This window comes from Pteropus medius, unplaced genomic scaffold, assembly GCF_902729225.1.
Source record: "Pteropus medius unplaced genomic scaffold, Ma_sr-lr_union100, whole genome shotgun sequence".
NCBI classification, from domain to species: domain Eukaryota; kingdom Metazoa; phylum Chordata; class Mammalia; order Chiroptera; family Pteropodidae; genus Pteropus; species Pteropus medius.
Window position 1 is genome coordinate 30,866,929 of NW_024354502.1, and position 21,759 is coordinate 30,888,687.

The window sequence follows — 21,759 nt, forward strand, 5'->3', positions numbered from 1 at the left end:
TCACTTAAATTTGAAATAATAATGTCAAAGTCATTAGAGCTCCAATGCGATTTGGAAAGATACCTACCTAACCCTCTCATTTTCAGCTCTGGGGCCTGAGATTCTGAAAGGTCAGGTGCCTTGCCCAAGGTCAAGCAAGTGGTGGTCTGAAAAGGCCTCCTGAATCTAGGTCCAGAGCTCTCAATAAGACGTTAAATAGCAATTGCCCAATGCACATAAATGAAAAGGCTTCAACGTCTTTTGAAACGCACTTATCTAACGGAGAGTAGTTATTTCTGCTCACAATTTATTTCCCATGATAACGCTACCAAAATAAATCATGCCCTGGAAATCACACTTTTTAGCATCCCCCTCTAGGCGCATTCTGCGGTTACGCAGGTGGCTTTGGCAGCGGGCCGGGCCCTTTGTGACTGATGATTAGGGTCCCGGCAGCTAGCCGACTGTTTACGACAGCCAGTCAGGGCTTGGAGCCACAGATCTGCACCAATCGGAGATTACTGAAACCTCAACAAGGGCCAGCTGGGGGCTCGAGCCCGCGAACAGAGTGAGCAGCGAGCAGCGAGCCTCGAGCAGCGATCAATCAGAGGGAGGGGCAGATTACCGACACCCAATCCGAGGTCGCTGGCGCGAGGCCGAGGGCCGGCCAATCAGCAGGCGTGCGGCGGCCGGCGCGCGGGGCTGGAGCGGGGGCTGGGGGCGGGGCCTATCTGCGCAGCGGAGCGGTGGGCGCTGCGAAGAGCAAGGCGGGTGAGGAGGGCTGGCGACTTGGGTACCGGGAGGGGGCAGCGTGCGCTCGTAGCTGTCCAGGGTGGGACTGGGGTACGCTGGGGTGGGGCAGTGGCGCGCGGGGCGGGAACAGGGGCACGGGATGCGGTAGGACTGACTCTTCGCGCTGTGGGATGCGGCGGGGAGAGGTAAGGGACTGAGTACCGGGCTGCGGAGGTGGCTCGCTGCAACCCAATGGCTGACGGAGGAGGGGACACGGTTGCCATGGTAACGCACGTGTGCAGGCTGGCGACCCTTTACACAGTCCAAACGTGCGCACATCTTAAATCCGCCCCCCTTGTCCTGCTGTCCCGACCCGGTCTCCATCATCCCTAGCTCGCAAGAGTCTAAGGATGATGCGCTGGACCAGCGCAAAAATATCCTATTTTGGCAGCCGCTTCTCTTCCTCCACATCCTAGCTGCTCTCAGCTTCCTCGTCCTGCCGTTTTGTCCACAGGCAGAGGGATTAAGCTAGCTAGGGCACTTGGTACCATAGGCCTTTGCGGTTGACCTTCTGGGGCCAGTACGTGGCCGGTTCGCAGAATGGCCACAGTTGGGGTCCAAGCGCGACCGCCTGATCCTGGGGACTGGCATGGCAGAATTGATGTCTCCTGAGGGACCAGGGGTATCCCCAGAGGGATCTTTTTAATGCATTCAACGCAGATCCTGTGTATAACAAATACTTAGAGAATGGGGTCTGACAATGAATAAAAAGTGACAGCTTTCCATTCCATGGACCAGTGCTGTCCAATAGAAATATAATGCAAGCCACATACTATGTAATTTTACATTTTTCTAGTAACCACATTAAAAAATAAAACAGGTTAAATTAATTTTAATAGATTTTATTTAACCTAGTATATTCAAAATATCAATATTAAGAGTAATTTAATCAATATTAAATTGTTGGTAAGATATCTTAAATTGTCATTTTCATACAAAGCCTTCAAAATCTTGTGTGTATCTTATATTTACAGAACATATCATTTCGGACCAGCCACATTTTAAGTGCTCAATGTTCATGTTTGGCTAATGGTTACGATATGAGACTGTACAACCAAAAACATTTCTTATATGTGTGCCAGTTGTGGCCAAATACATGAAACTCATTAATATTTTTTGAAGCCCACTTATATGCAAGGAAGCACTGTGCAATGAGGCAACAAAAAATCTGAGGCATGGTCTTTTTTCTCAAGGAGATTTCAGTCCATTTGAGAAAATCCATATATAAAAATTAAGTCAAATTTTAAATGAATATGATTCAAGCACTGGTAAGAATAACTCATTGACAAACAAAGTGGCTAATAATTATCCTTAGGAATTTCAGGGAGAGGTACTTCAGGTTCATGCAGTAGAGGAAGAAGAGTCTTGAAAAGTGGATAAGACTTGGACTGCTGGGAAAGATGAGGAAGGTATTTTGGTTTAATGGAACTGATCATAGCTTCTTTTGTTTTTAGGCTTGATAATTTTCAGACTCCTGAGGTTTTCAGATTGAAAAAGAATTTCCTCTCTCACTGACAGTCTCCACCATGATCCATAGCCTTTTCTTGATCAACTCCTCTGGAGATATTTTCCTGGAGAAACATTGGAAAAGTGTGGTCAGCCGTTCTGTTTGTGATTATTTTTTTGAGGCACAAGAGAGAGCTACTGAAGCAGAAAATGTACCACCAGTTATCTCTACTCCTCATCATTATCTCTTAAGTGTTTACCGGCACAAGATCTTTTTTGTGGCTGTGATCCAGACAGAGGTCCCTCCTCTGTTTGTCATTGAGTTCCTTCACCGAGTAGTGGACACATTTCAGGTGCGTGAATGTGAGGAAGTTGATACATGTAAATTATAAAGTCTTTCTAGTTCTGTTTCTATCGTAATCAGTCTCATTAAGGAACTTTTTAAAAAATTAGAACTCTGACATTGCTCACTTCCTCTCCCATCTGATAAGATAATAGATTCTATTGATTGAATTGGCTGCATCTCAAATGATAAATTGAATGCTTTTCAACCTGTTGCATGAGAAAGCCACCTTACTTGGTATGATTGTATACAGTCATTTTACTTCTAGAGATTGGTATTGTCCTACTTTTTGTTCGCAAATCGGAGTTTAGTTTTGTTTTTTTTTTTTTAAATATGTATATTGTGGACTTGATGCTAACCATTAGCTATGTTATTTTGAGTTGCATCAAAAAATGATGAGTGTGTAAAGATATATTTTTAAAAGTTTTTACTCTTCCTGGCAAGAGTAATTTGTGACTGCATACTTCATCTTGGGTTTGGGGTGCTTATCCACAGCATAGGACTACTAGTGATGAGCAAATTTAGGATTAGAAAATTTTCTGTACCCATAAGAATTTAAGGGACACATTTTACAAGATATAGTTTTCATTTTGAGGTTTTCTCTCAGGAATAGATTTGAAGATCTGGGAGAGTGAGATGCAGGGGAGGTTACTTACACTAGGATGTCAGCACCATTTTGGCACAGGATTTTAGGCTGCCTAGACTCTGGATTCAGAGAGTAGAATCATCTCCCTAAAAGAATTGCTTGACTTCTAACTGTTGTGGTTATTTGCATAACTCAAATGATAAATGAGAAGCAAAGGCCCTTTATCTTCTTGTCATGTGAGGTCTGAAATTAGTCATGTGAATACAGAAATTGTGAAATTGGAGAAGAGAATGAGGACTCAGATGTGATGATAAAAATTTAAAAAGTCAAAGAGTCCTTTCATTTGCACTCATATCTACATCACATGTCTAAAACAGGCTTCATTCCAGAGAATTATATTTTATGATTTTTCCCACAAATACTTTCTGATAGTACTATTCTGGGATTCCAGTTCTCATGTGGTATAATAGTTCCTACACAGTGAAAATCTGAGAATTATAAACCCCAATATGTGGAGAAACTATACGTAGAAAAACCAACCCAGTAGTTACGATCTTAAACCACTCTAACTGGGCATTGTTATGATTTCCACATATGATATTTTACCCCATCCTAGGATTAACAGTTCCATTGGTGAAACTCAACATTAGCTTCAATTACAATATTATGTAACTAATTACAGGATAGGAAGTGAGAAAAATTGTTTAATCTAGTTGAAACCACAGAGGAATTTCAGAAAACAGTAAAGCGTCTGGTTTGGAAGTCTGGGACTTCAGAACTTGTCATTTTTGAAGCATTTGTTAAAAGTAAATGGATACATTCTGATTTTTATGTCTTATCTGATTTGCATTCTCTCTGGCTGTATTATTTTTCCAAGACTAGAATGTAATGGAAGAGTTTCAGCTATAGAAGTGCAAGAACTTTTGCTATAGCACTTTGTCATACTTACAAGTTTACTTTCCAATTGCTCAATTCACATTCTGCCTGATTTGTAAAAGGTAGTGAGGTGTTTTATTTATTTTTCAAAATAAAATCACTGTTGGGAGGGAAATGCGTAACTTTTTTTTCCTTAAATCTTCATTTTTTAAGAAGAAATCTTTTGTTTTAGACACACATTCCTAACTCCTAAGTGCTCTTGGATATTGGAATGATGCTGATAATTGACATCTGGTATAATTTAAATCACATCTGAAGTCTATGATCAATTTTGGATGTCATAATTTGAGGAGAATATTGGAAAACGAGTGTATTCAAGGCAATGGCAAAATGGTAAAATAATATAGAAACCATACCATAGCATGAACAGTGGAAGGATCAAACAGGGAATTTGTGAGAAAAAAAAATTGAAGTGGAAGCCTATAGTTGTTTTAAAATAACTGTGTGGCTGTTATATAAACTTATTCTGTAAGGTAGATCTAGGAAGCAAGTTTTAGTTTAGCAACAGAAAGAACTTTCTAATAATAGGAGCTGTCCATGAATAGAATGAGCTTTCTCAAAAAGGGTAAATTTCTCTTTGCAGGATGAGTTCAAGGAGGGTTGTATGATCATCCCCGAGGTTGAGTAAAAGACATGACTGACATTGCTAGAAGGGCAGACCAATGACTACAAGCATTTCTTTCTAAATCATTTCATCATCATGCATCACAATTTTACATACTACTTTATAGTATACAAAGCACTTTCACATATATTATCATTTCATCAATTGCACTTAGTTCTTAGAACATCCTTGTGTGTCTAATGGTATTATCCTGATTACACTATTAAAGAAAGTAAGACCCAAATTAGTTAGTATGACTTATCAGATTTGGAATCCAGTGCTTTTCCCACAATCCAGACAATTTAGTAACTAAGTATAGCCTTTGTTAATAAATAAACAAAAAGCGTTCTTAGAATCCTAGCATTTTAGAGTAGGGATGATCCAAAAAGATCTGGTGTGCTAGCTCATCCCTCTCATTTTATTTTATCTCCCTCTCAGTTCTTATTACCTGCATGAATGTTAAAGAACAGCACAATAGTGAAGATTAAAAAGATTTTCAGGTCCTGTCTGTCATATTAAATATTATCATTTTGCATAGTTCTTTCAAATTCTTGTTTATAGCACATGTAATAGTTTAGATTCAATTTTGTATTCTACCTATTTTATCTAGTCGAAGAAACTAACCCAAAGAGGTTAAATGACTTATTCTAGTTTATTTAAAAAAATTGGTAATGACACTAGTACTATAAGCCAGTCCAATATTCTTTCTACCAAGCCAGCTGCCTAAGAGAACTATATATTCCCTATATGGCTTTATTCACTCATTGTAGAAGAGTATCCCAGAAACACTGAGTAAACACAGTGTTTACTAGATCCCTATTCTCTAGGAACATTCTTTCAATTATTACAGTATCTGAGTGATAAATGTATATATTGTATTTTCATCAGGATTATTTTGGAGTCTGTTCAGAGCCAGTGATCAAAGACAATGTGGTTGTGGTTTATGAGGTATTGGAAGAGATGCTTGACAATGGGTTTCCGTTAGCTACTGAGTCAAACATCCTCAAAGAACTGATAAAGCCTCCCACTATCCTTCGAACAGTTGTCAACACCATAACAGGTATGGAGAAAGGGGAAACCCACAGAAAGCCAGTGCCATCATGGGTGTGGCTTAGTCCCCTATTGTGCATTGTTTTGAGTGCTTATCTTTGGGGATCTCCAATGTCTAAGTGCTTTAATTTTGCTCTTTATAAGTCTTTGAGTATGACCTAAAATAGATTTTTGTTATGTAGAAAATACCCTGATTTCAATGACAGAATGAAGTGTTCTCCTTTAAAAATAACATTTTTCTGATTACAGAAGAAACAGAGGAGCATTGTAGAAATGTTGGAAATACAGAAAAGAACAAAGAACATGAAAATAGCTCAATCTCATCATACTTTTAATATACTGATGTATATGTTTTTGTCTTTTCTAGATAGATGGATGATGGATGGACATAATGTTTTAAAAAACAACTCTTGTATATTATTTTAAATTTGGCTTTTATCAATATTTTGTGAATATTATCTCATTACGATAACTATTCTACGTCATTTCTAGTGACCTTACAATTTTCTGCCATATGGTATAGACCCTGAGTTATTTACTCCGTCCTTGTTTATGATGTTTCTGACTTTTTGTTCTTTTAAATAACAAGGAATTAGCATTCTTATACTTAAGTCCTTGTGCATATCTAGAATAATTTCTTTTCAGTACTAGAAGTAGAATTGCTGGATCAAAGGGTGTGTATATTTTAAAGACTTTCATACATTGTGCCAAATTGCCCTCCAGAAAAGTTAGACTAATTTATACTTTCAGTAGTAATTTTAATGCACTCTAGCCAACTTTTGTATTATTATTATTAATAATTTTTTAAAAACTGACCATTTGAGCTTAGTGATACCTTGTTATTTACACAGTCATTTTTTATTACGAAGGAAGTTAAAACCTGTTTAAATGTTTATCAACTATTTTTCCTCTACTGTAAATTACATTTTTGTGTCCTTTGCCCATTTTTTTTGAAATGTTTTTCTTTGTTCATTCTAATTTAAAAGAATTCCTTTTATTTAAGGATATTAAACTATCATATATTGGAAATATACATGATAGTTTGTAGGAGTTCTTTATATATTTTGAAAACTGTTACAGATATTTTCTTACAATCTATCACTTGTCATTTGACATTGTTCATGTTGCTGTTTGTTTAGCCACATGTAAAATTTTTCGATTTAGTAAAATTAATCATTCTGCTTTATTAAGGTTTTACATTTGGGTCTTGCTAAATATATAAACTGGATTTACATGGAATTTGACATACTGATTGAAAAATGCATTTTAAATGGTATAAATATGCTATAATCACTAGGATAAGTATGAAAAAGAATTACAAAGAGATTGGAAAGATTTGCCATGTCAAACATCAAGATACATTAAGTTCATCTGGTACATAAGACAAAAACCCATAGAATAGATATGCCATAAAAACCAAGACAGCTTTGAAAATAAATGTTAAAGAGAGCAAGGGAGAGTGTGCCCTATCAAATACAATATGCATTATGAAGTTTTGGTAATTTTAAAATTATAGTATTGGCCCAGAAATAGACAAATAGATCATTGAAATAAATTAGAAATTCTAGAAAAATACCCTTGCTTTTATGGGAATTTGCTATAGATAGATGTGGTCACATATCAAGTCAGTGGTCCAGGGGCCAATTGTTAAATACGTTGTATTGGGGCAGTTGGCTTTGATATAGAAAAAAAATGAAGTCCCCTTACTTATTCTATACACAAAATAAGTTCCAGCTAGATCAAAGAGTTAAACATGTACAAACTTTATAATTGTTAGAAGCAAACATAGAATGTCTTCTTGATTTTAGAAAAGGTAAAATTTTCTTTTATAAAAAGTGTAATTTCTTCTAGTTCTTTCATGCTTTTATTTTTGGATTTAATTCTTTAATCCATTTAAAAATTATCTTGGTAAACAATATAAGGTAAGGCTCTATGTTCATTTCTCCAAATTGTCAGCCAGTTTTCCTAGCACTGTTTCTTGAATAATTTATCCTTTTCCCCTGTTTTCAAATGATATTTTTATCATGTACAAAGTCATTATGGATTCTTAGTTTTTTTTGGGGGGGGGGACTTTCCTGCCTTATTATCAGACTGATTTAATTATTATAGCTTGATGACATATTTTAATACATAGTGCATCTTTTTAGTATATGTGCTGCCGAAGCATGCACATGGTGCATCTTTTTAAGAAAATAAATTTGTTCGGTTTTTCAATATTCGGGGCTCATTTTAAACCTTAAAAGCTTTGTTAGTGCCTGAATAATTTATGAATACTATGAAGTCATTTTCCTGAATCTCACTCAAATATAGAGAAAGGTATCTGAGAACCACTTTTTAAAGCTGAAGTATTTATAAACATGTAGAATATATGTGTGTGTGTGTTCTTTAGATCAAAAAGATCCAGGTTACAGAAGAAGGAAATAAATTTTGAATTAGTTGTATTATTTCATAATTTTAGTATACAACTTTTGAATTAAAAAAAATATATAGTTGATGCCTGTGGCGGGGAAACAAGTCAAGGAATTGATTTACAGCTTTTATAGACAGGGAAAGATCTAATTTGCATTCTTTTCCTAAGTTTCAGTATTGGTATGAGAGAGATTATGTTAATATATATATTTTAATATCTAGTGTAAATACACCTAAGAATCAAACTAGGGTACTGTTTTTACCCATGTAATTTTTATATCAGTATGTAGATGACTATCCCTACTGAAAGCCAATGCATTATTTAAGCTGCAAGCTATTGTGGAATTTGAGAGACCAAGTTCAAGTTACTTTCAAAACTAAAATATGATATCTGTTTCTCAGGTAACTTTTTTAACCTTCATTCTTCTTGAGAAGGCAGACCAGATGGCGACAAGTTTTTAAAATAGACTGGGTTACCCATATAGAAATTGGGAAAACTCTCAGTTTTTTTTTTAAAAAGTTCTTCAATTGAGTACATGAATAGTGGGAGCATAGAAACTTCTAAAGAAGTGTTCTATGATTATTAGATAATTGGTCACATCCAATTATCAAATTGGAATGAAATTACAATAATATTCGTTGTCTCAGGAAGCACCAATGTGGGTGACCAGCTTCCCACTGGGCAGCTGTCAGTGGTGCCTTGGCGACGGACTGGGGTGAAATACACGAACAATGAGGCCTATTTTGATGTGATTGAAGAGATTGATGCCATCATTGATAAATCAGGTAGGTGCTTTTACTCTGTTCTCAAAACTAGAAAATATAATGCTTGCTATTAGAATGATTCCCTATTCAAAATCATTCATTTTAACTTGGTGCCTACTTTGTGTCAGGCATGGTGCTAGGTATTGGGAAATGGACTTAAATATTATGATGCAGAAGACATGATTGTATATGTAGAGACCCTTAAAGATTCAACAAAAAACTGTTAGAACTAATATAACAAATTCAGTAAAGTTGCGGGATAAACAATCAACATAAAAATCAGTGGCATTTCTATATACAAACAACAAACTACCCTAAAAGAAAATTAATAGTCTCATTTACAATAGCAACAAAAGAAAATACTTAGAAATAAACTTAACCAAAGAGGTAAAAGATTTGTACACTGCAAATTATAAAATGTTAATGGAGAAAATTGAAGACACAGATAAAGGGAAAAACAGTTGTATTCATGGATAAAAAGGATTAATATCATTATAATGTACATAAGACTCAAAGTGATCTACAGATTCAGTGCTTTCCCCATCAAAACCCAATGGCATTCTTTACAGAAATAGAACATTCCTAAAATTCATATGGAACCAAGAAAGATCCCAAATAGCCAAAGCAGTCTTGAGCAAGAAGAATAAAGCTAGAGACTTCACATTTCCAGATTTCAAAGTATATTATAAAAACTACATTAAAACAGTATGATACTGATATAAAAGGAGACATATAGACCCATGAAACAATACAGAGCTCAGAAATAAAACCACCCATTTACAATCAATCATCAATAAAAGTTCTAAGATTATACAGTGGAGAAAGGATAGTCTTCTCATTAGTTGTGTTGGGAAAACTGAATATCCACATAGAGAAGAATAAAATCGAACCCTTATCTCACACCATATGCAAAAATCAACTCAAAATGGATTAAAGACTTAAAACATGAAATCGTAAAGCTACTGGAAGAAAAGATAGGGGGAAAGCCTCTTGACAATGTTCTGGGCAATGATTCTTGGATATGACACCAAAAGCAAAAGCAAGAAATGCAAAAACAGACAAGTGGGATTGTATCAAACTAAAAAGCTTCTGTACAATGAAAGAATCAACAGAGTGAAAAGGCAACCTACAAATGGGAGAAAATACTTGTAAACTATATATCTGATAAGGGACTGATATCTAAACTATATAAGGGGTCATATAACTCAATAGCAAAACAAAACAAAAAAAAAATCTGATTAAAAAGTGGGAATAGGATCTGAATAGACATTTTTAAAAAGAAGACATACAAATGACCAGCAGGTGTATGTAAAGCTACTCACCATCACTAATCATCAGGGAACTGCAAATCAAAACTACAATGAGATATTGCCTCACACCAGTTAGAATGACCATTATAAAAAGGCAGCAGATAAATGTTGGCAATGATATAGAGAAAAGGGAACACTTGTACACTATTGGTCGGAATGTAAACTGGTATAGCCATTATGGAAAATGGTATTGAGATTCCTCAAAGTATTAAAAAATAGAACTACCTTATGATCACTTCTGGTTATATCCAAAGGAAATGAAATAAGTATCTCAAAGAGATATCTGCAATTTTATATCCATTGCAGTATTATTCACAGTAGCCAGAATATAGAAACAACCTAAATGTCTGTCGATGGATGAGTGGATAAAGAAAATGTGAGGTAGATACATACACACCCAATGGAAAAATTATTCAGCCATAAAAAGAAGGAAATCCTGCCATTTTCGACATGGATGAACCTGGAGGGCATTATACTAAGTGAAATAAGCCAGATACAGTAAGACAAATACTGCATGATTTCACTCATGTAGAATCTAAAATAGTCAAACTTATAGAAACAGAGCGTGGAATGGTGGTTTGCAGGGGTTGAGAAGAGGGGGAAGTGGGGAGATATTGGTTAGAGGATACAAAGTTCTAGTTACGCAAGATGAATTAATTCTGGAGATTTAATGTCTAGCACAGTAACTATAATTGTATCATGAAAGGATTCTTCTCATCAAGTTAAATTAACACATCCTCACCTCACATGTGTATTGTATACTTGAAATTTGCAGAGAACATAGATCTTAAGTGATCTCACCACACACACACAAAAGTAACTCTGGGGTGATGGATATGTTAATTAGCTCGATTGTGGTGATAATTTCACAATGTATATCAAAACATCAAGCTGTACACCTTAAATATGACAATTTTTATTTGTTAACTATACTTCAATATAGCTGATAAAAGCAATAAGTATATGAAGAATTCTTGCCTCACACTTCTACTTATTTATAGATCTTATCCTTTTGAATAAAAAAGGAAAGTGATAAACTAATGTCTTGTAAGTAGATTTCCTTTTGAAAATATTTGACTCAGTTCTCATGGCAGAGCTGAAGCTGTAATCACTAAAATTCAGGGAGCCTTCTTTTTCTATCTATTCTGAATTAGGTTAATATGACTAGAAGTCTAAGAGCTTAGAAATTTGTAGAAAGTTCTGGTCACATTACTGAACTCATTCATTCAACAAATGCTTATTGAAAACCTGTTGTGTCATAGCACAGTGGTAAATAGTGAGCATTTAATGATGAATCAGATATAGTTTAGGGGTATACCATCTAGTCAGCCCCCTTCCTGTTCAACTTTTTTTTTCAGTTACAATTGATATTCAATTTTACTTTATATTAGTACAGCATAGTGGTCAGACATTTATATAATTTATGTGTTGAGAATCTTTGCTGACAATAATGTAATAATGATGGTGATGTAACAGGAGGTGCATGTCACTAATGTGAGAGTGTCATACATGAGAATCATGTAGAGGAAAGAAAAAGCTGGGGACCCCTGGATATAAGCAGTGGGAAAAAAAACTAACCCCTCTACTGTACTTGAAAGACACCAAATACATATTTGAATATTAGATATAGAAACTCTCAAAGAGGAAAGTAAACCCAGTAATTAAATACCTGTAATACCCCTATCCCAAACAATATAGGAAAACAACAATTATTTGTTAATAATGAAGAGTGGTGTGTCATTCCCAGGGACAGTTGGTCATCACGTGGCAGTCAGTCAGCATAATGCTGGGGATCTACGTCTTTGCTATGATGAGTGGTCAGAGATTCTTGTTAGTAAATGTGGATGAGTGAAAGCTGGCTTTTGATTCAATGATGATATATTCAGCATTTTCTGACTAATAATTTTTAAATTCTGTAGCAAAATCTTTCTAGAATCTTGATTCCGAATTACAAAGCTCTGGACCCCTTTATGAGTGTCCTTTATCGTAGCTGTTGATGATATTATTTTGTTGTTGATAACGATGAAATTGTACAGATAAAGGAGACAAAGTGGGTTAAAAAAAAAAGAAAGACATAGTTTATTGTCTGCTTATTTAAATCTAGTGAGGGAGAGAGAAAGCTCAAAAGGTGGAGCATAAGAGAGATATCCCACCTATCCAGAACAAAGTGTAAAGAGATGATAGTGTTTATGCTTCATCAGTAGTATGAGTAGAAGTTATTAAGACCTACATGGATTTGGGAGCAAAGTATGTACAAAACACCCTAAGATGAGTAAAATATTATTGAGAAATAAACTGGTTTAGTATAACTGGATTGAGAGGCATAAAAAAAGAAAAGTGATGAGGCTTTAAAACTAGGCATAACAGCTTTTCATATTGGTCCCAAACTAGAAATAACCCAAATGACCATCAATAATAGAAAAGATAAATAAATTTTGATATAGTCATACAATGAAATATTGTACAGTAATGAAAAAATGAACTGCCAATATACCCAACATCATAAATGAATCTCAGTGTTGAGCAAGAAACTCAGTTGCATAAAGTTTTATACAGTTGTAACATTTATGCGAAGTTTGAAAACAGGTGCAACAGCCTGTTTTCAATAGAAGTCCATTTTAGGGACTCAGATTAACTAGGTTGGGTAAGGAGAGCATGCTGGGATGCTAAAAGGATTCCATATCTTTGTGTGGGTGGTATTTGCAGGTGTGTACATATGTAAAAATTCATTGTGCCTTAATATTTAAAATTTTTGCATTTTACTATAAGTTTTACCTCTATAAAAAAGTAAAACACTACAACCAAGAATACTTTATCCAGCAAAGCTATCATTTAGAGTTGAAGGACAGACAAAGAGCTTCCCAGACAAAAATAAGTTAAAGGAATTTATCACCACCAAGCCAGTATTACAGGAAATGTTGGAGGGACTTCTTTAAGAAGAAAAAACATGTATCAAAAACAGGAATAAAGAATGGTAACAACTACATTCCTATCAATAAATACCTTAAATAGAAAAGAATTAAGTGTTCCAACCAAAAAATAGAGTGGCTGAAAGGATAAGAAAACAAGACCGCTACATATACTGTCTACAAGAGACTCAATACTTCAGATTAAAAGACACACACAGACTAAAAGAAAGGAGATGGAAAAAGATATTGCTTTAATGGACCTAGAAGGTATTTAAGTCAGACAGAGAAAGATAAAGACTATATGATTTCACTTATATGCAGAATCTAAGGAATACAAAGAACAAACTAATCAAAAACAGACTCCCAAATATAATGGACAATTTGGTGGCGGACAGAGGGGAGGGGAGTTTGGGGGACTGGGAGAATGGAGTGAAGGGTTAAAGAAGTACAAATTAGTAGCCAATGGATGGACACAGGGATGTGGAGCATGGCATAGGGAATGCAGTTAGCATTAATACTTTAGCTAGGTGAAGGGACAGAGGAGAGAGGGAGCAATTGTGGGGGATTGTTTTATAAACTATATAGATGTCTAACCAATGTACTGTATACTTGAAACTAATTAAAATAAATAAATTTTAAAAAATTATATAAGACATGGAAAAGGCTGAATACAGTGCCTGGCACACAATAAGCAATATCACTGCTTTTATGAGTCATTATTTTCACTATCATTGCCACATCATCAACAACAAATTCCTCCAGTTCTCAGAAACACCAGACATGGGTAGGGAAAGAGGCAGGGGTGTTGAGTCAGTGCCTTGGGTCTGCCCCCGACTGCCCAGGGCCTGGCACCTGTTCTGGGGAACAACATTCAAGTAAGAATATCTTTACAGGACATGCTCTACTCTACCAGTAAAGCTGAGGGAAAGGAGGAAAAAAGTAAAACAAAAATAAAAAACAACTAGATGGCTAGATCATGAAGAGTCTTGTATACCATTTTAAGGAGGCCTCTTTGGAACAATTTAAAAGTTTTAAGTTGGGGAGTAACTTAAACAGATTCATACTGTAGAACTATCAGTCTAGCTGCATTATGAAGAATGGCTTGAAGTGGGATAAGACTGAAGACAGGGAAAGCAAGGAGGCTATTGCTGAAGTGGCAAAATACAGATGTACACAATGGTAGTGAGGATGGAGAGCAATGAGTAGATTTAAGAGACAGAAATCACATAAAAGAGAGGAATTGATCACTGAAGAAGTAGAGGTGGTTAAGGATTTTCTAGCTTAGGCAACAGGATAGATTATATCATCAAGAAGATGTGGAAAATATTAGGAACAAGTGCAGGAATGAAGACAATGAATTCACTCTGACATGTAGAGTTCAAAGTACCCCCATGACATCTATATTGAGCTGTCCAATTAGCTGAACTGGGAAAAAACACCAGGAAATAATTGGCCATTAATGAAAATTGAAGCCTTGGGAAGTAGGGCAAGTAACCCTAGTAAAGAATGTTGAGTGAAAGAAAGAGCAATTCAGAACTGTGAAAAAGCATAGACATTTAAAGGATGTGAAAAGAAAGAGAACCTTGAAGAAGGCACTGAAGAAGAGGAGCTAGAAAAGTAGAAAACTAGGAGAGGGGAGGATTTTGAAAAGGAAGAAGGGGTCAAAAGTGATAAATGCTGCAGAGAGATTCTCTAAGGTAAAGACCAAAGTGTCCCTTCGATTTAGCAGCAGAGCTCATTGGTGACCTTAGGGAGAGAAGTTTCTGGTAGGAAATTTTTTGAACCATTGGTTAAGGTAATGATACTCTGTTTGATTCTGGTACTAGATTGAAAAGTCCTTTAGGTTAATAACTATGTTATTAATCTTTTACCCCCCATTCATCTTAGCGTCTTATATTTGATATGCAGTTGATCAATGTTTGGAAGGATGGACAAATAGATTAGGTGGATGAATTGGATGGATGGACACAAGGAAAAAAGAAAGATGAGGGAAGGAGGAAGGAAATAAGTTGGAAGAAAAAGAGAAAGTTAAAGAGGGAAGGAAGGAAATAAGTTAATTGAGAAGGACAGAGAAGAGTTCCGTAACCTCTTACCTTCTTTTTGTCTTGTTCCTGTCTCAGGTTCCACAATTACTGCTGAGATCCAGGGGGTGATTGATGCTTGTGTCAAGCTGACAGGAATGCCAGACCTTACACTTTCATTCATGGTAAGCCTGAACCAGAGATTCAGTTCTCGGGATGGGAAATTAAATGCTTTTGTAAAGACAGAGTGGTGAGAATGAAGTGAAACAAGAAGAAATAATTAAGGACAGCCACAAAGCTTGTTGGGCTTAAATTTTGTATAAGTAACTACAGACTCTGTGTGTGTGTGTGTGTGTGTGTGTGAACAAAAACAGCATCGAAATTACTCCTGAAAAAAAAAATATGGGTGTTAATTCTTACTTCTTGGTTTTCCTTGCCTTGTAACCATAGAATCCCAGGTTGCTAGATGATGTCAGCTTCCATCCTTGTGTTCGTTTCAAGCGCTGGGAATCTGAGCGCATCCTTTCCTTCATCCCTCCTGATGGAAACTTTCGCCTGCTCTCTTACCATGTCAGCGCGCAGAAGTAAGCAGTCCTTATAATTAAGAATGGTGTGTGTGTGTGTGTGTGTGTGTGTGTGTGTGTAAACAATATCCATAGTGTTTATGAACTCCAGCTCTGCAGTTGCCTGAGTTCAAATTCCAGCTTCTACATTTACTAATTGGATAATCTCAGATGAGTTGCTTAACCTTTTTGTGTCTGTTTTCTTATCTGCAAGTTGAAAATAATAAAAGTACCTTGTTATTAGGATTAAATAAGAGAACCTAAATAGTGCTTATTACGAAGTAAATGCTCATTAAGTTTGCTGCTATTATTTTTGTTGTTTTTATTATATGTCTAAACAAGAACTTCTTTTGTTAATTTGGAATCTAGTACACCTGTATTCAGCATGCCACTCCCCCAACTCAAAAGAAGCATTAAATTATGCAGTGAAAGCCATAAAATGGACTGGTTTTTGGTCTTGAACATTCTCTGTAATATGGAGCCTAGGAGTTTCTGGAATCCCTTAGTAGAAGGTACATAGTAGAAGGTACGTGGACTGAAGAGAGCCATAAGACCTCAGTACCACCTATACTTTCTTGCGTGATTTGGAATAAGTAATTTAGAAAAATATCTGAGTGCTTGAGAGCAAAGGCTCTGGAATCAGACTGCCTAGACTTAAACCCCACCTTTAGTACTTATGATATGTAACCTTGGGCAATTTACTGAACCTCAGTTTAGCGTAAGGATATGAGTATTCATCTTTAAAATTAGGACAGTAGCATTACCTACTTCATCATTATTGGGAGGATTAAATAAATGAGATAATAGAGATAAAGCTTTTAGGATAGTGACTGGCTCTCAAGAAGTGTTCAATAGATGTTAAGAACTGTTATTACTTTAGTATTATTCTGTGGCTTCTCTATTTCCTCTTCTGTCAAATCATGACAGTGTACCCTACTTCATAGGCTGTTTGGAAGGATCAGACAAGGTCAGGTAAAAGCTCTCTCAAGAAATTATAAAATGTCGATGATGTACGAATATTACTCTTTCAAGTACAAATAATTATTCATCACGTGTCATCAAGTAAAACAGAAATATGGTGGCTGCTAATTTTTGTTCATAATGTCTTTCTCATACTAGACTTAGTATATTCTTTAATTTGTTGATATTATTCAGAGTCATCAGAAGAGTTAGTTTACTTACTAAGACAGCATCTTAGCTTTACAAAAAGAAAAAAAAATCAAAGATTACTAGGGATTTTTTTCCTGTGCTTAATTTTTAAGATAAAGAGTAAGGAAGTAGGTCAGGGAGGAAAAGCTGCCAACAGGGCAAGAAAGGAAGAAAGGTTGCCGTTTTTCTCGTAATTAATGAAATGGGCTTTTGTCTGTCTCTTTTTCAGTCTGGTGGCAATTCCAGTGTATGTCAAACATAACATCAGTTTCCGGGACAGTAGTTCACTTGGACGCTTTGAAATAACGGTGGGACCTAAACAGACGATGGGGAAGACCATCGAGGGAGTGATTGTCACCAGCCAGATGCCCAAAGGGGTCCTGAATATGAGCCTCACTCCCTCTCAGGGAACACATACATTTGACCCAGTTACCAAGGTAGGAGACTAAGGAGGTTATGAATTGCTGATGTTAAGTAGAAGTAATTCTGCAAGAGCTCTCCACACAGACCTTATACCTTGCTGAAAGGAGACATTAGTCAAAGGGGTGTTGTTTTCTCCTTGAGATAATTTATGGAAACAAATAGTGTTCTCTGTTGAAAAAAAAAAAAACCCTGGACGCAGCTTATAATATTATGAACAGATGCCCTGAGCTTAGAGCTCAGCCACCTCACATTAAGGGTTCCACGGAAACTTCTGCTTGTTTCTTTTCTTTGAAGATGCTCTCTTGGGATGTAGGCAAAATAAATCCCCAAAAGCTACCAAGTTTGAAGGGGACCATGAGTCTTCAGGCTGGAGCTTCCAAACCAGATGAGAACCCCACAATTAACCTGCAGTTTAAGATCCAGCAGCTGGCCATTTCTGGTAAGTGCCTCCCAGCTTTGGTGGCTTTGAAGAGAAGAGAGACGGCTTTCTCCTGTAAGGCATAGACATCAGAAAACCTTCCGGTGGCTCCCTATTCACAAAGTTTAATTACTCGATGTGTAATCTTTAGTAAAAATCTTTTCTAACACATTTCTGGGGGAAAGTTTATAATCCTTACTTTGAAGTTGGCTTAAGTGACCTGAATAAAAATGTCTAAGATGGTTGAGAAAAACAATATTGGTAGGCGTTGGTGTTCCCAGGCAGTCGTTGAGTCATCTTGCGGTTGTTAATTTGAGGTTGCCAAGGTTTTCAGTATGGGAATGCTTCTGCACTCTCAGCCTGTAACTGAAAAGAATAATTTTCCCTCCTTATCCTCAATTTTAGAAGACTTTCATATTGGCTTTTTATTGTCATTTAGAACCCCTGGGCCTATCCAAGTCAGTCCACTATAGTCTACACTTCTTAGAATAATAGTAATAATAATCGTTATGACTTATTGGGCATATACTAAGTGCCAGGCACTGTTTTAAGCTCTCTTCATCTATTTTCTTATTTAATCCTTAGAACAATTCTGTAAGATAGATAGGAAATGACTTTAGCTTTATATGAAGTTCCTATTATTAATTTACCAACAGACCTTATCTAATTTAAGTGATTAGAATTCACTTAAATTATAAGCTCTTTCATCTTAAAACACTTACTAAACTTTAAAGCTCTATACAGTATAAAATATTTTTTGCTTAGTACAGTGAGAATATTTAGGAAGCACCTATTTATTAATTCATTTTTCATTATTCAGTTATAATTTATTTCATTATTAATTTATTGATTTGTTATTATTCATATATTCAATTCAATAATTTAAAAAAATATACAATGTTCCTATTTTTTCCTTACCTTCATTTTAGTCTGCATATAACTTTCTGCGCTTTCTACTTCAGGAACAGGTGGATAGCTTTGTGTTGGAGCAATTTTTTTACTATCCATGTATATATTAAGAAGGAAGAATCTATCAACTTCATATGAGTGATATTAATAAATGAAACTATTTTTCTGCTTCATTGTTATAAACTGTCTCTATCCCACTGATCTCTTTGAATTAAAATAAATTTAAACAGTTATGATACCTGCTTCTTTTGAATAATGCTTATGTCATATTCTTCCTTCCTTCTTTCTCTCCAGGACTCAAAGTGAACCGTCTAGATATGTATGGAGAAAAGTACAAACCCTTTAAGGGCATAAAATACATGACCAAAGCTGGAAAGTTCCAAGTCCGAACCTGAAGGGAGAGTTTCGTGAAGGGAACAGTCACAAACACTTTTCATTTCTTACTTGTCTAAAAGTAGAAAATATCAGCCCATCCCCTAGGTCAGTCCCCTTCTGGACCCATCCACTCCCTTTTTTCCTTAGCCTTCAGTGCCATGGAATTAATCAAGAGAGAAAAGGGTCACCAGGGAGAACTGGATAGAACTGAAAGAATCAGCACCAACTCAGTTCTTAAGGAAGAGCTGTGTGATGGAGGCCAGAGACACTTGGTACCATATTCAACTTTTTAACGTGGTTTCCATAAGAAAATATTAGCATTTATTTCTTGCCTGGCTTTAATTATCTAAGGCCAATGAAAGACTTTTTTGTTATTGTTTTTTAAGGTGGAAAGAAAGATTAGAAAGAAAGAAGTAAAGAAAGCTTGGAGGAAAATGAATGTTAGTCAAGAAAAGGCCAGTTAAGGATCTGATCTGTGAGGGAAAGAAAGAGGAGACAGTATTAAAGAATTATGAGGACACTAAAGTGGAAGTGGCCAGAAAAGCAATGAAGGACGGTTGGAAGGAACAGAGTTAGCTTCTTTCTGATCCCTGTACATTTGTGTATCAAAAAAAGAAAACAAAACATTTGTACTTCTAGCAATGAACTAGAAACCTTTTAAATTCGAGTCCGCTATTGACGTGGAAAGCCAGTAGAATCAGATTTTCCCTTAAAGACCATGACTCTATCGCACGAGTTTGCAGACACTAACTGCTGCTTGCCGTTAGCTCTTGGTCTTGTCATCTTCAGTGAGGAGGTGACCTTCCCTATTCCCTGTGGTGGTTGTCTGAAATGCCTCTTTCCCCAACTCAAAACGATTACACTCACTTTACAGAATTCACCAGCCTTTCCCCTGCTACCTGAGGAGAATTTCAAAAAAGCCAATCCCATAACGCCAGATTTCAGATGTCATAGTATTGGAGTGTAGATGCCAGTTCACTCCTCATGAAGGTGTACCACAACTATAACCCAGTGATTTCTTATTACCCCTTGTCAGTGCTGGACTGCCACAGGAGTCTGAGCGGGTCTATCTGAAACTTTTCCATCAGTAACCCTAAGCAAAAAGAAGGCATCGAGGGTATGGGTCATCCTTGAAGCTGTTCAGTAGAGTTATTTCCTCAGAATCTTTTGTACTCTACTGTGTAATGTATTTATTAACAATAGATATCTACCAGTCCATTTTCGTTTTGGCAAAAAAAAAAAAAAAATCCCCTAAATCTTTGACTAAAATTAATGTTGTAGGAAGATGGGCCATGTTGATCACATCTAACCCAGTTAAACAAACACGGCAACTGAAAGGGTACCTCAGGGTTTCCCAGTGAGCAGTTTTTATCCGAGTTCAGTATGTCTGTTACCCATTTAAATATTCATATAAAAGACAAGTTTTTTTTAATATTACAGCTTAAGCAGTGATATCGTAGCTCTACTTCATGCATGGAGAAAAATGAAGACCTATTATCTCCACACCCTACAATTTTTCACTAAAGCCCTGTTACCAAATACTTAAGAAATTATTTTTGCTAGTTTTATCTTCCTACTTCCTGGACTTGTTTTTGCTGCAGAGTAATATTGCTTTGTGGTCTTCCTCTGGGATAAATTGTGCTTTATACAATCAGATGTGCTCCGTTCTCCATCACTCCAGAATTTGTCCTATATGCACACCCACCGTGGTAGAGGAAACGTCTCCACCTATGGATTCCACAGTACTTGGAATTACTTCTGGAGCTCTGAAGGATTTTAAAATTTTATGGGAAACGACCAATCTTGGTCCCTGAATCTTTTTATTTCCGTAAGTCAGTCTAGCTTTTTTATTTCCTCCAGGGAAGAACTTAAGGAGAAATAAAGTCTCTAGGATATGGGACCTGCAGGCCTTAGCATACAAAGTAACGATGACGTCACCTATGCAGTGGGCCCTGGAGTGCAGGGGAGCCTCACTGCCACCACCCAGCAGTATGTGAGCACACGTAGTACAGGGCGTCTTGATTGAGCTGTTCGATTCCATATGTATTTAACGTGCAGAAGTATCTTCTCTGTTAAAATCTTAATAAAGTTGTGTTTTACCAGTCCTCTGTGTCCTAAGTGTTTTGTTACTAGGACGAACGGTACTGCTGTGCCAAGCATGCCCCAATAAGAGTAGTAGGTAATAAGTCAATTCAGGAGGATCTTACTACTTTTGTATTTTTCAACCAGCAGATCTAAAGCCATATGTATAGTTTGATTCTCTAGTCACCTCCGGAAGATAGGGAATGTTGGTATTAATGCCATTTTTAAGGTTGTGAGAACGAAGGTCCAGATCAATCAAATTATTTTTCCCAAGTGTGTAAAAGAGAAAGCCTTTAAAGCTGTTGGTTTCTGTTCTGAAGCTTTCCCCATTCTCTTAATCTTCTTTGTTGATTAATTCAAGCATGAAACAGGCTTCAAGGTCTTAGGCATCTTAACTCTAGTAGATTTCTTGGATGGTAAGGCATTGGAAGTCTTTGTAAAGCGTAGACACCGGCGGTCATCCCCTATTTGTGCTATTTTTTTTTTCTGTAAATCCCTCATGGCCATAAAGAAATTTTAAGAGGTCTCTTTGTTGACTAACACAAATGTTTAATGTCTATCACTATTCCTGGACTTGTTTTTGCTGCAGAGTAATCCTGGCTATCTTAGTCATTGTTAATATCTCTTCCCTTGGCCTGGCTGGCTGTAGCATTGGAATGTGACCAGGTATATGTTATATTTGTACTTCCCGTA

The 21,759-nt window shown here is 36.4% G+C and overlaps 1 protein-coding gene across 2 annotated transcripts; it reads left to right on the forward strand.

Annotated features, from left to right (window-relative positions):
• Positions 1-695: 695 nt before the first annotated feature.
• On the forward strand, positions 696-21,088 carry AP3M2 (adaptor related protein complex 3 subunit mu 2). 2 transcript variants are annotated; one of them, XM_039853658.1, is made up of 9 exons: positions 696-747; positions 2,223-2,567; positions 5,572-5,743; positions 8,791-8,928; positions 15,247-15,332; positions 15,598-15,731; positions 17,089-17,296; positions 17,577-17,721; positions 18,904-21,088. In XM_039853658.1, exons 2-9 carry the CDS (start codon positions 2,295-2,297, stop codon positions 19,002-19,004), a joined length of 1,257 nt encoding a protein of 418 aa, XP_039709592.1. In that variant the 5' UTR covers positions 696-747; positions 2,223-2,294; the 3' UTR covers positions 19,005-21,088. The 2 variants fall into 2 exon arrangements, with proteins under 2 accessions (XP_039709592.1, XP_039709593.1); XM_039853659.1 differs by lacking the exon at positions 696-747 and adding an exon at positions 896-914.
• The last annotated feature ends 671 nt before the right edge of the window (positions 21,089-21,759 follow it).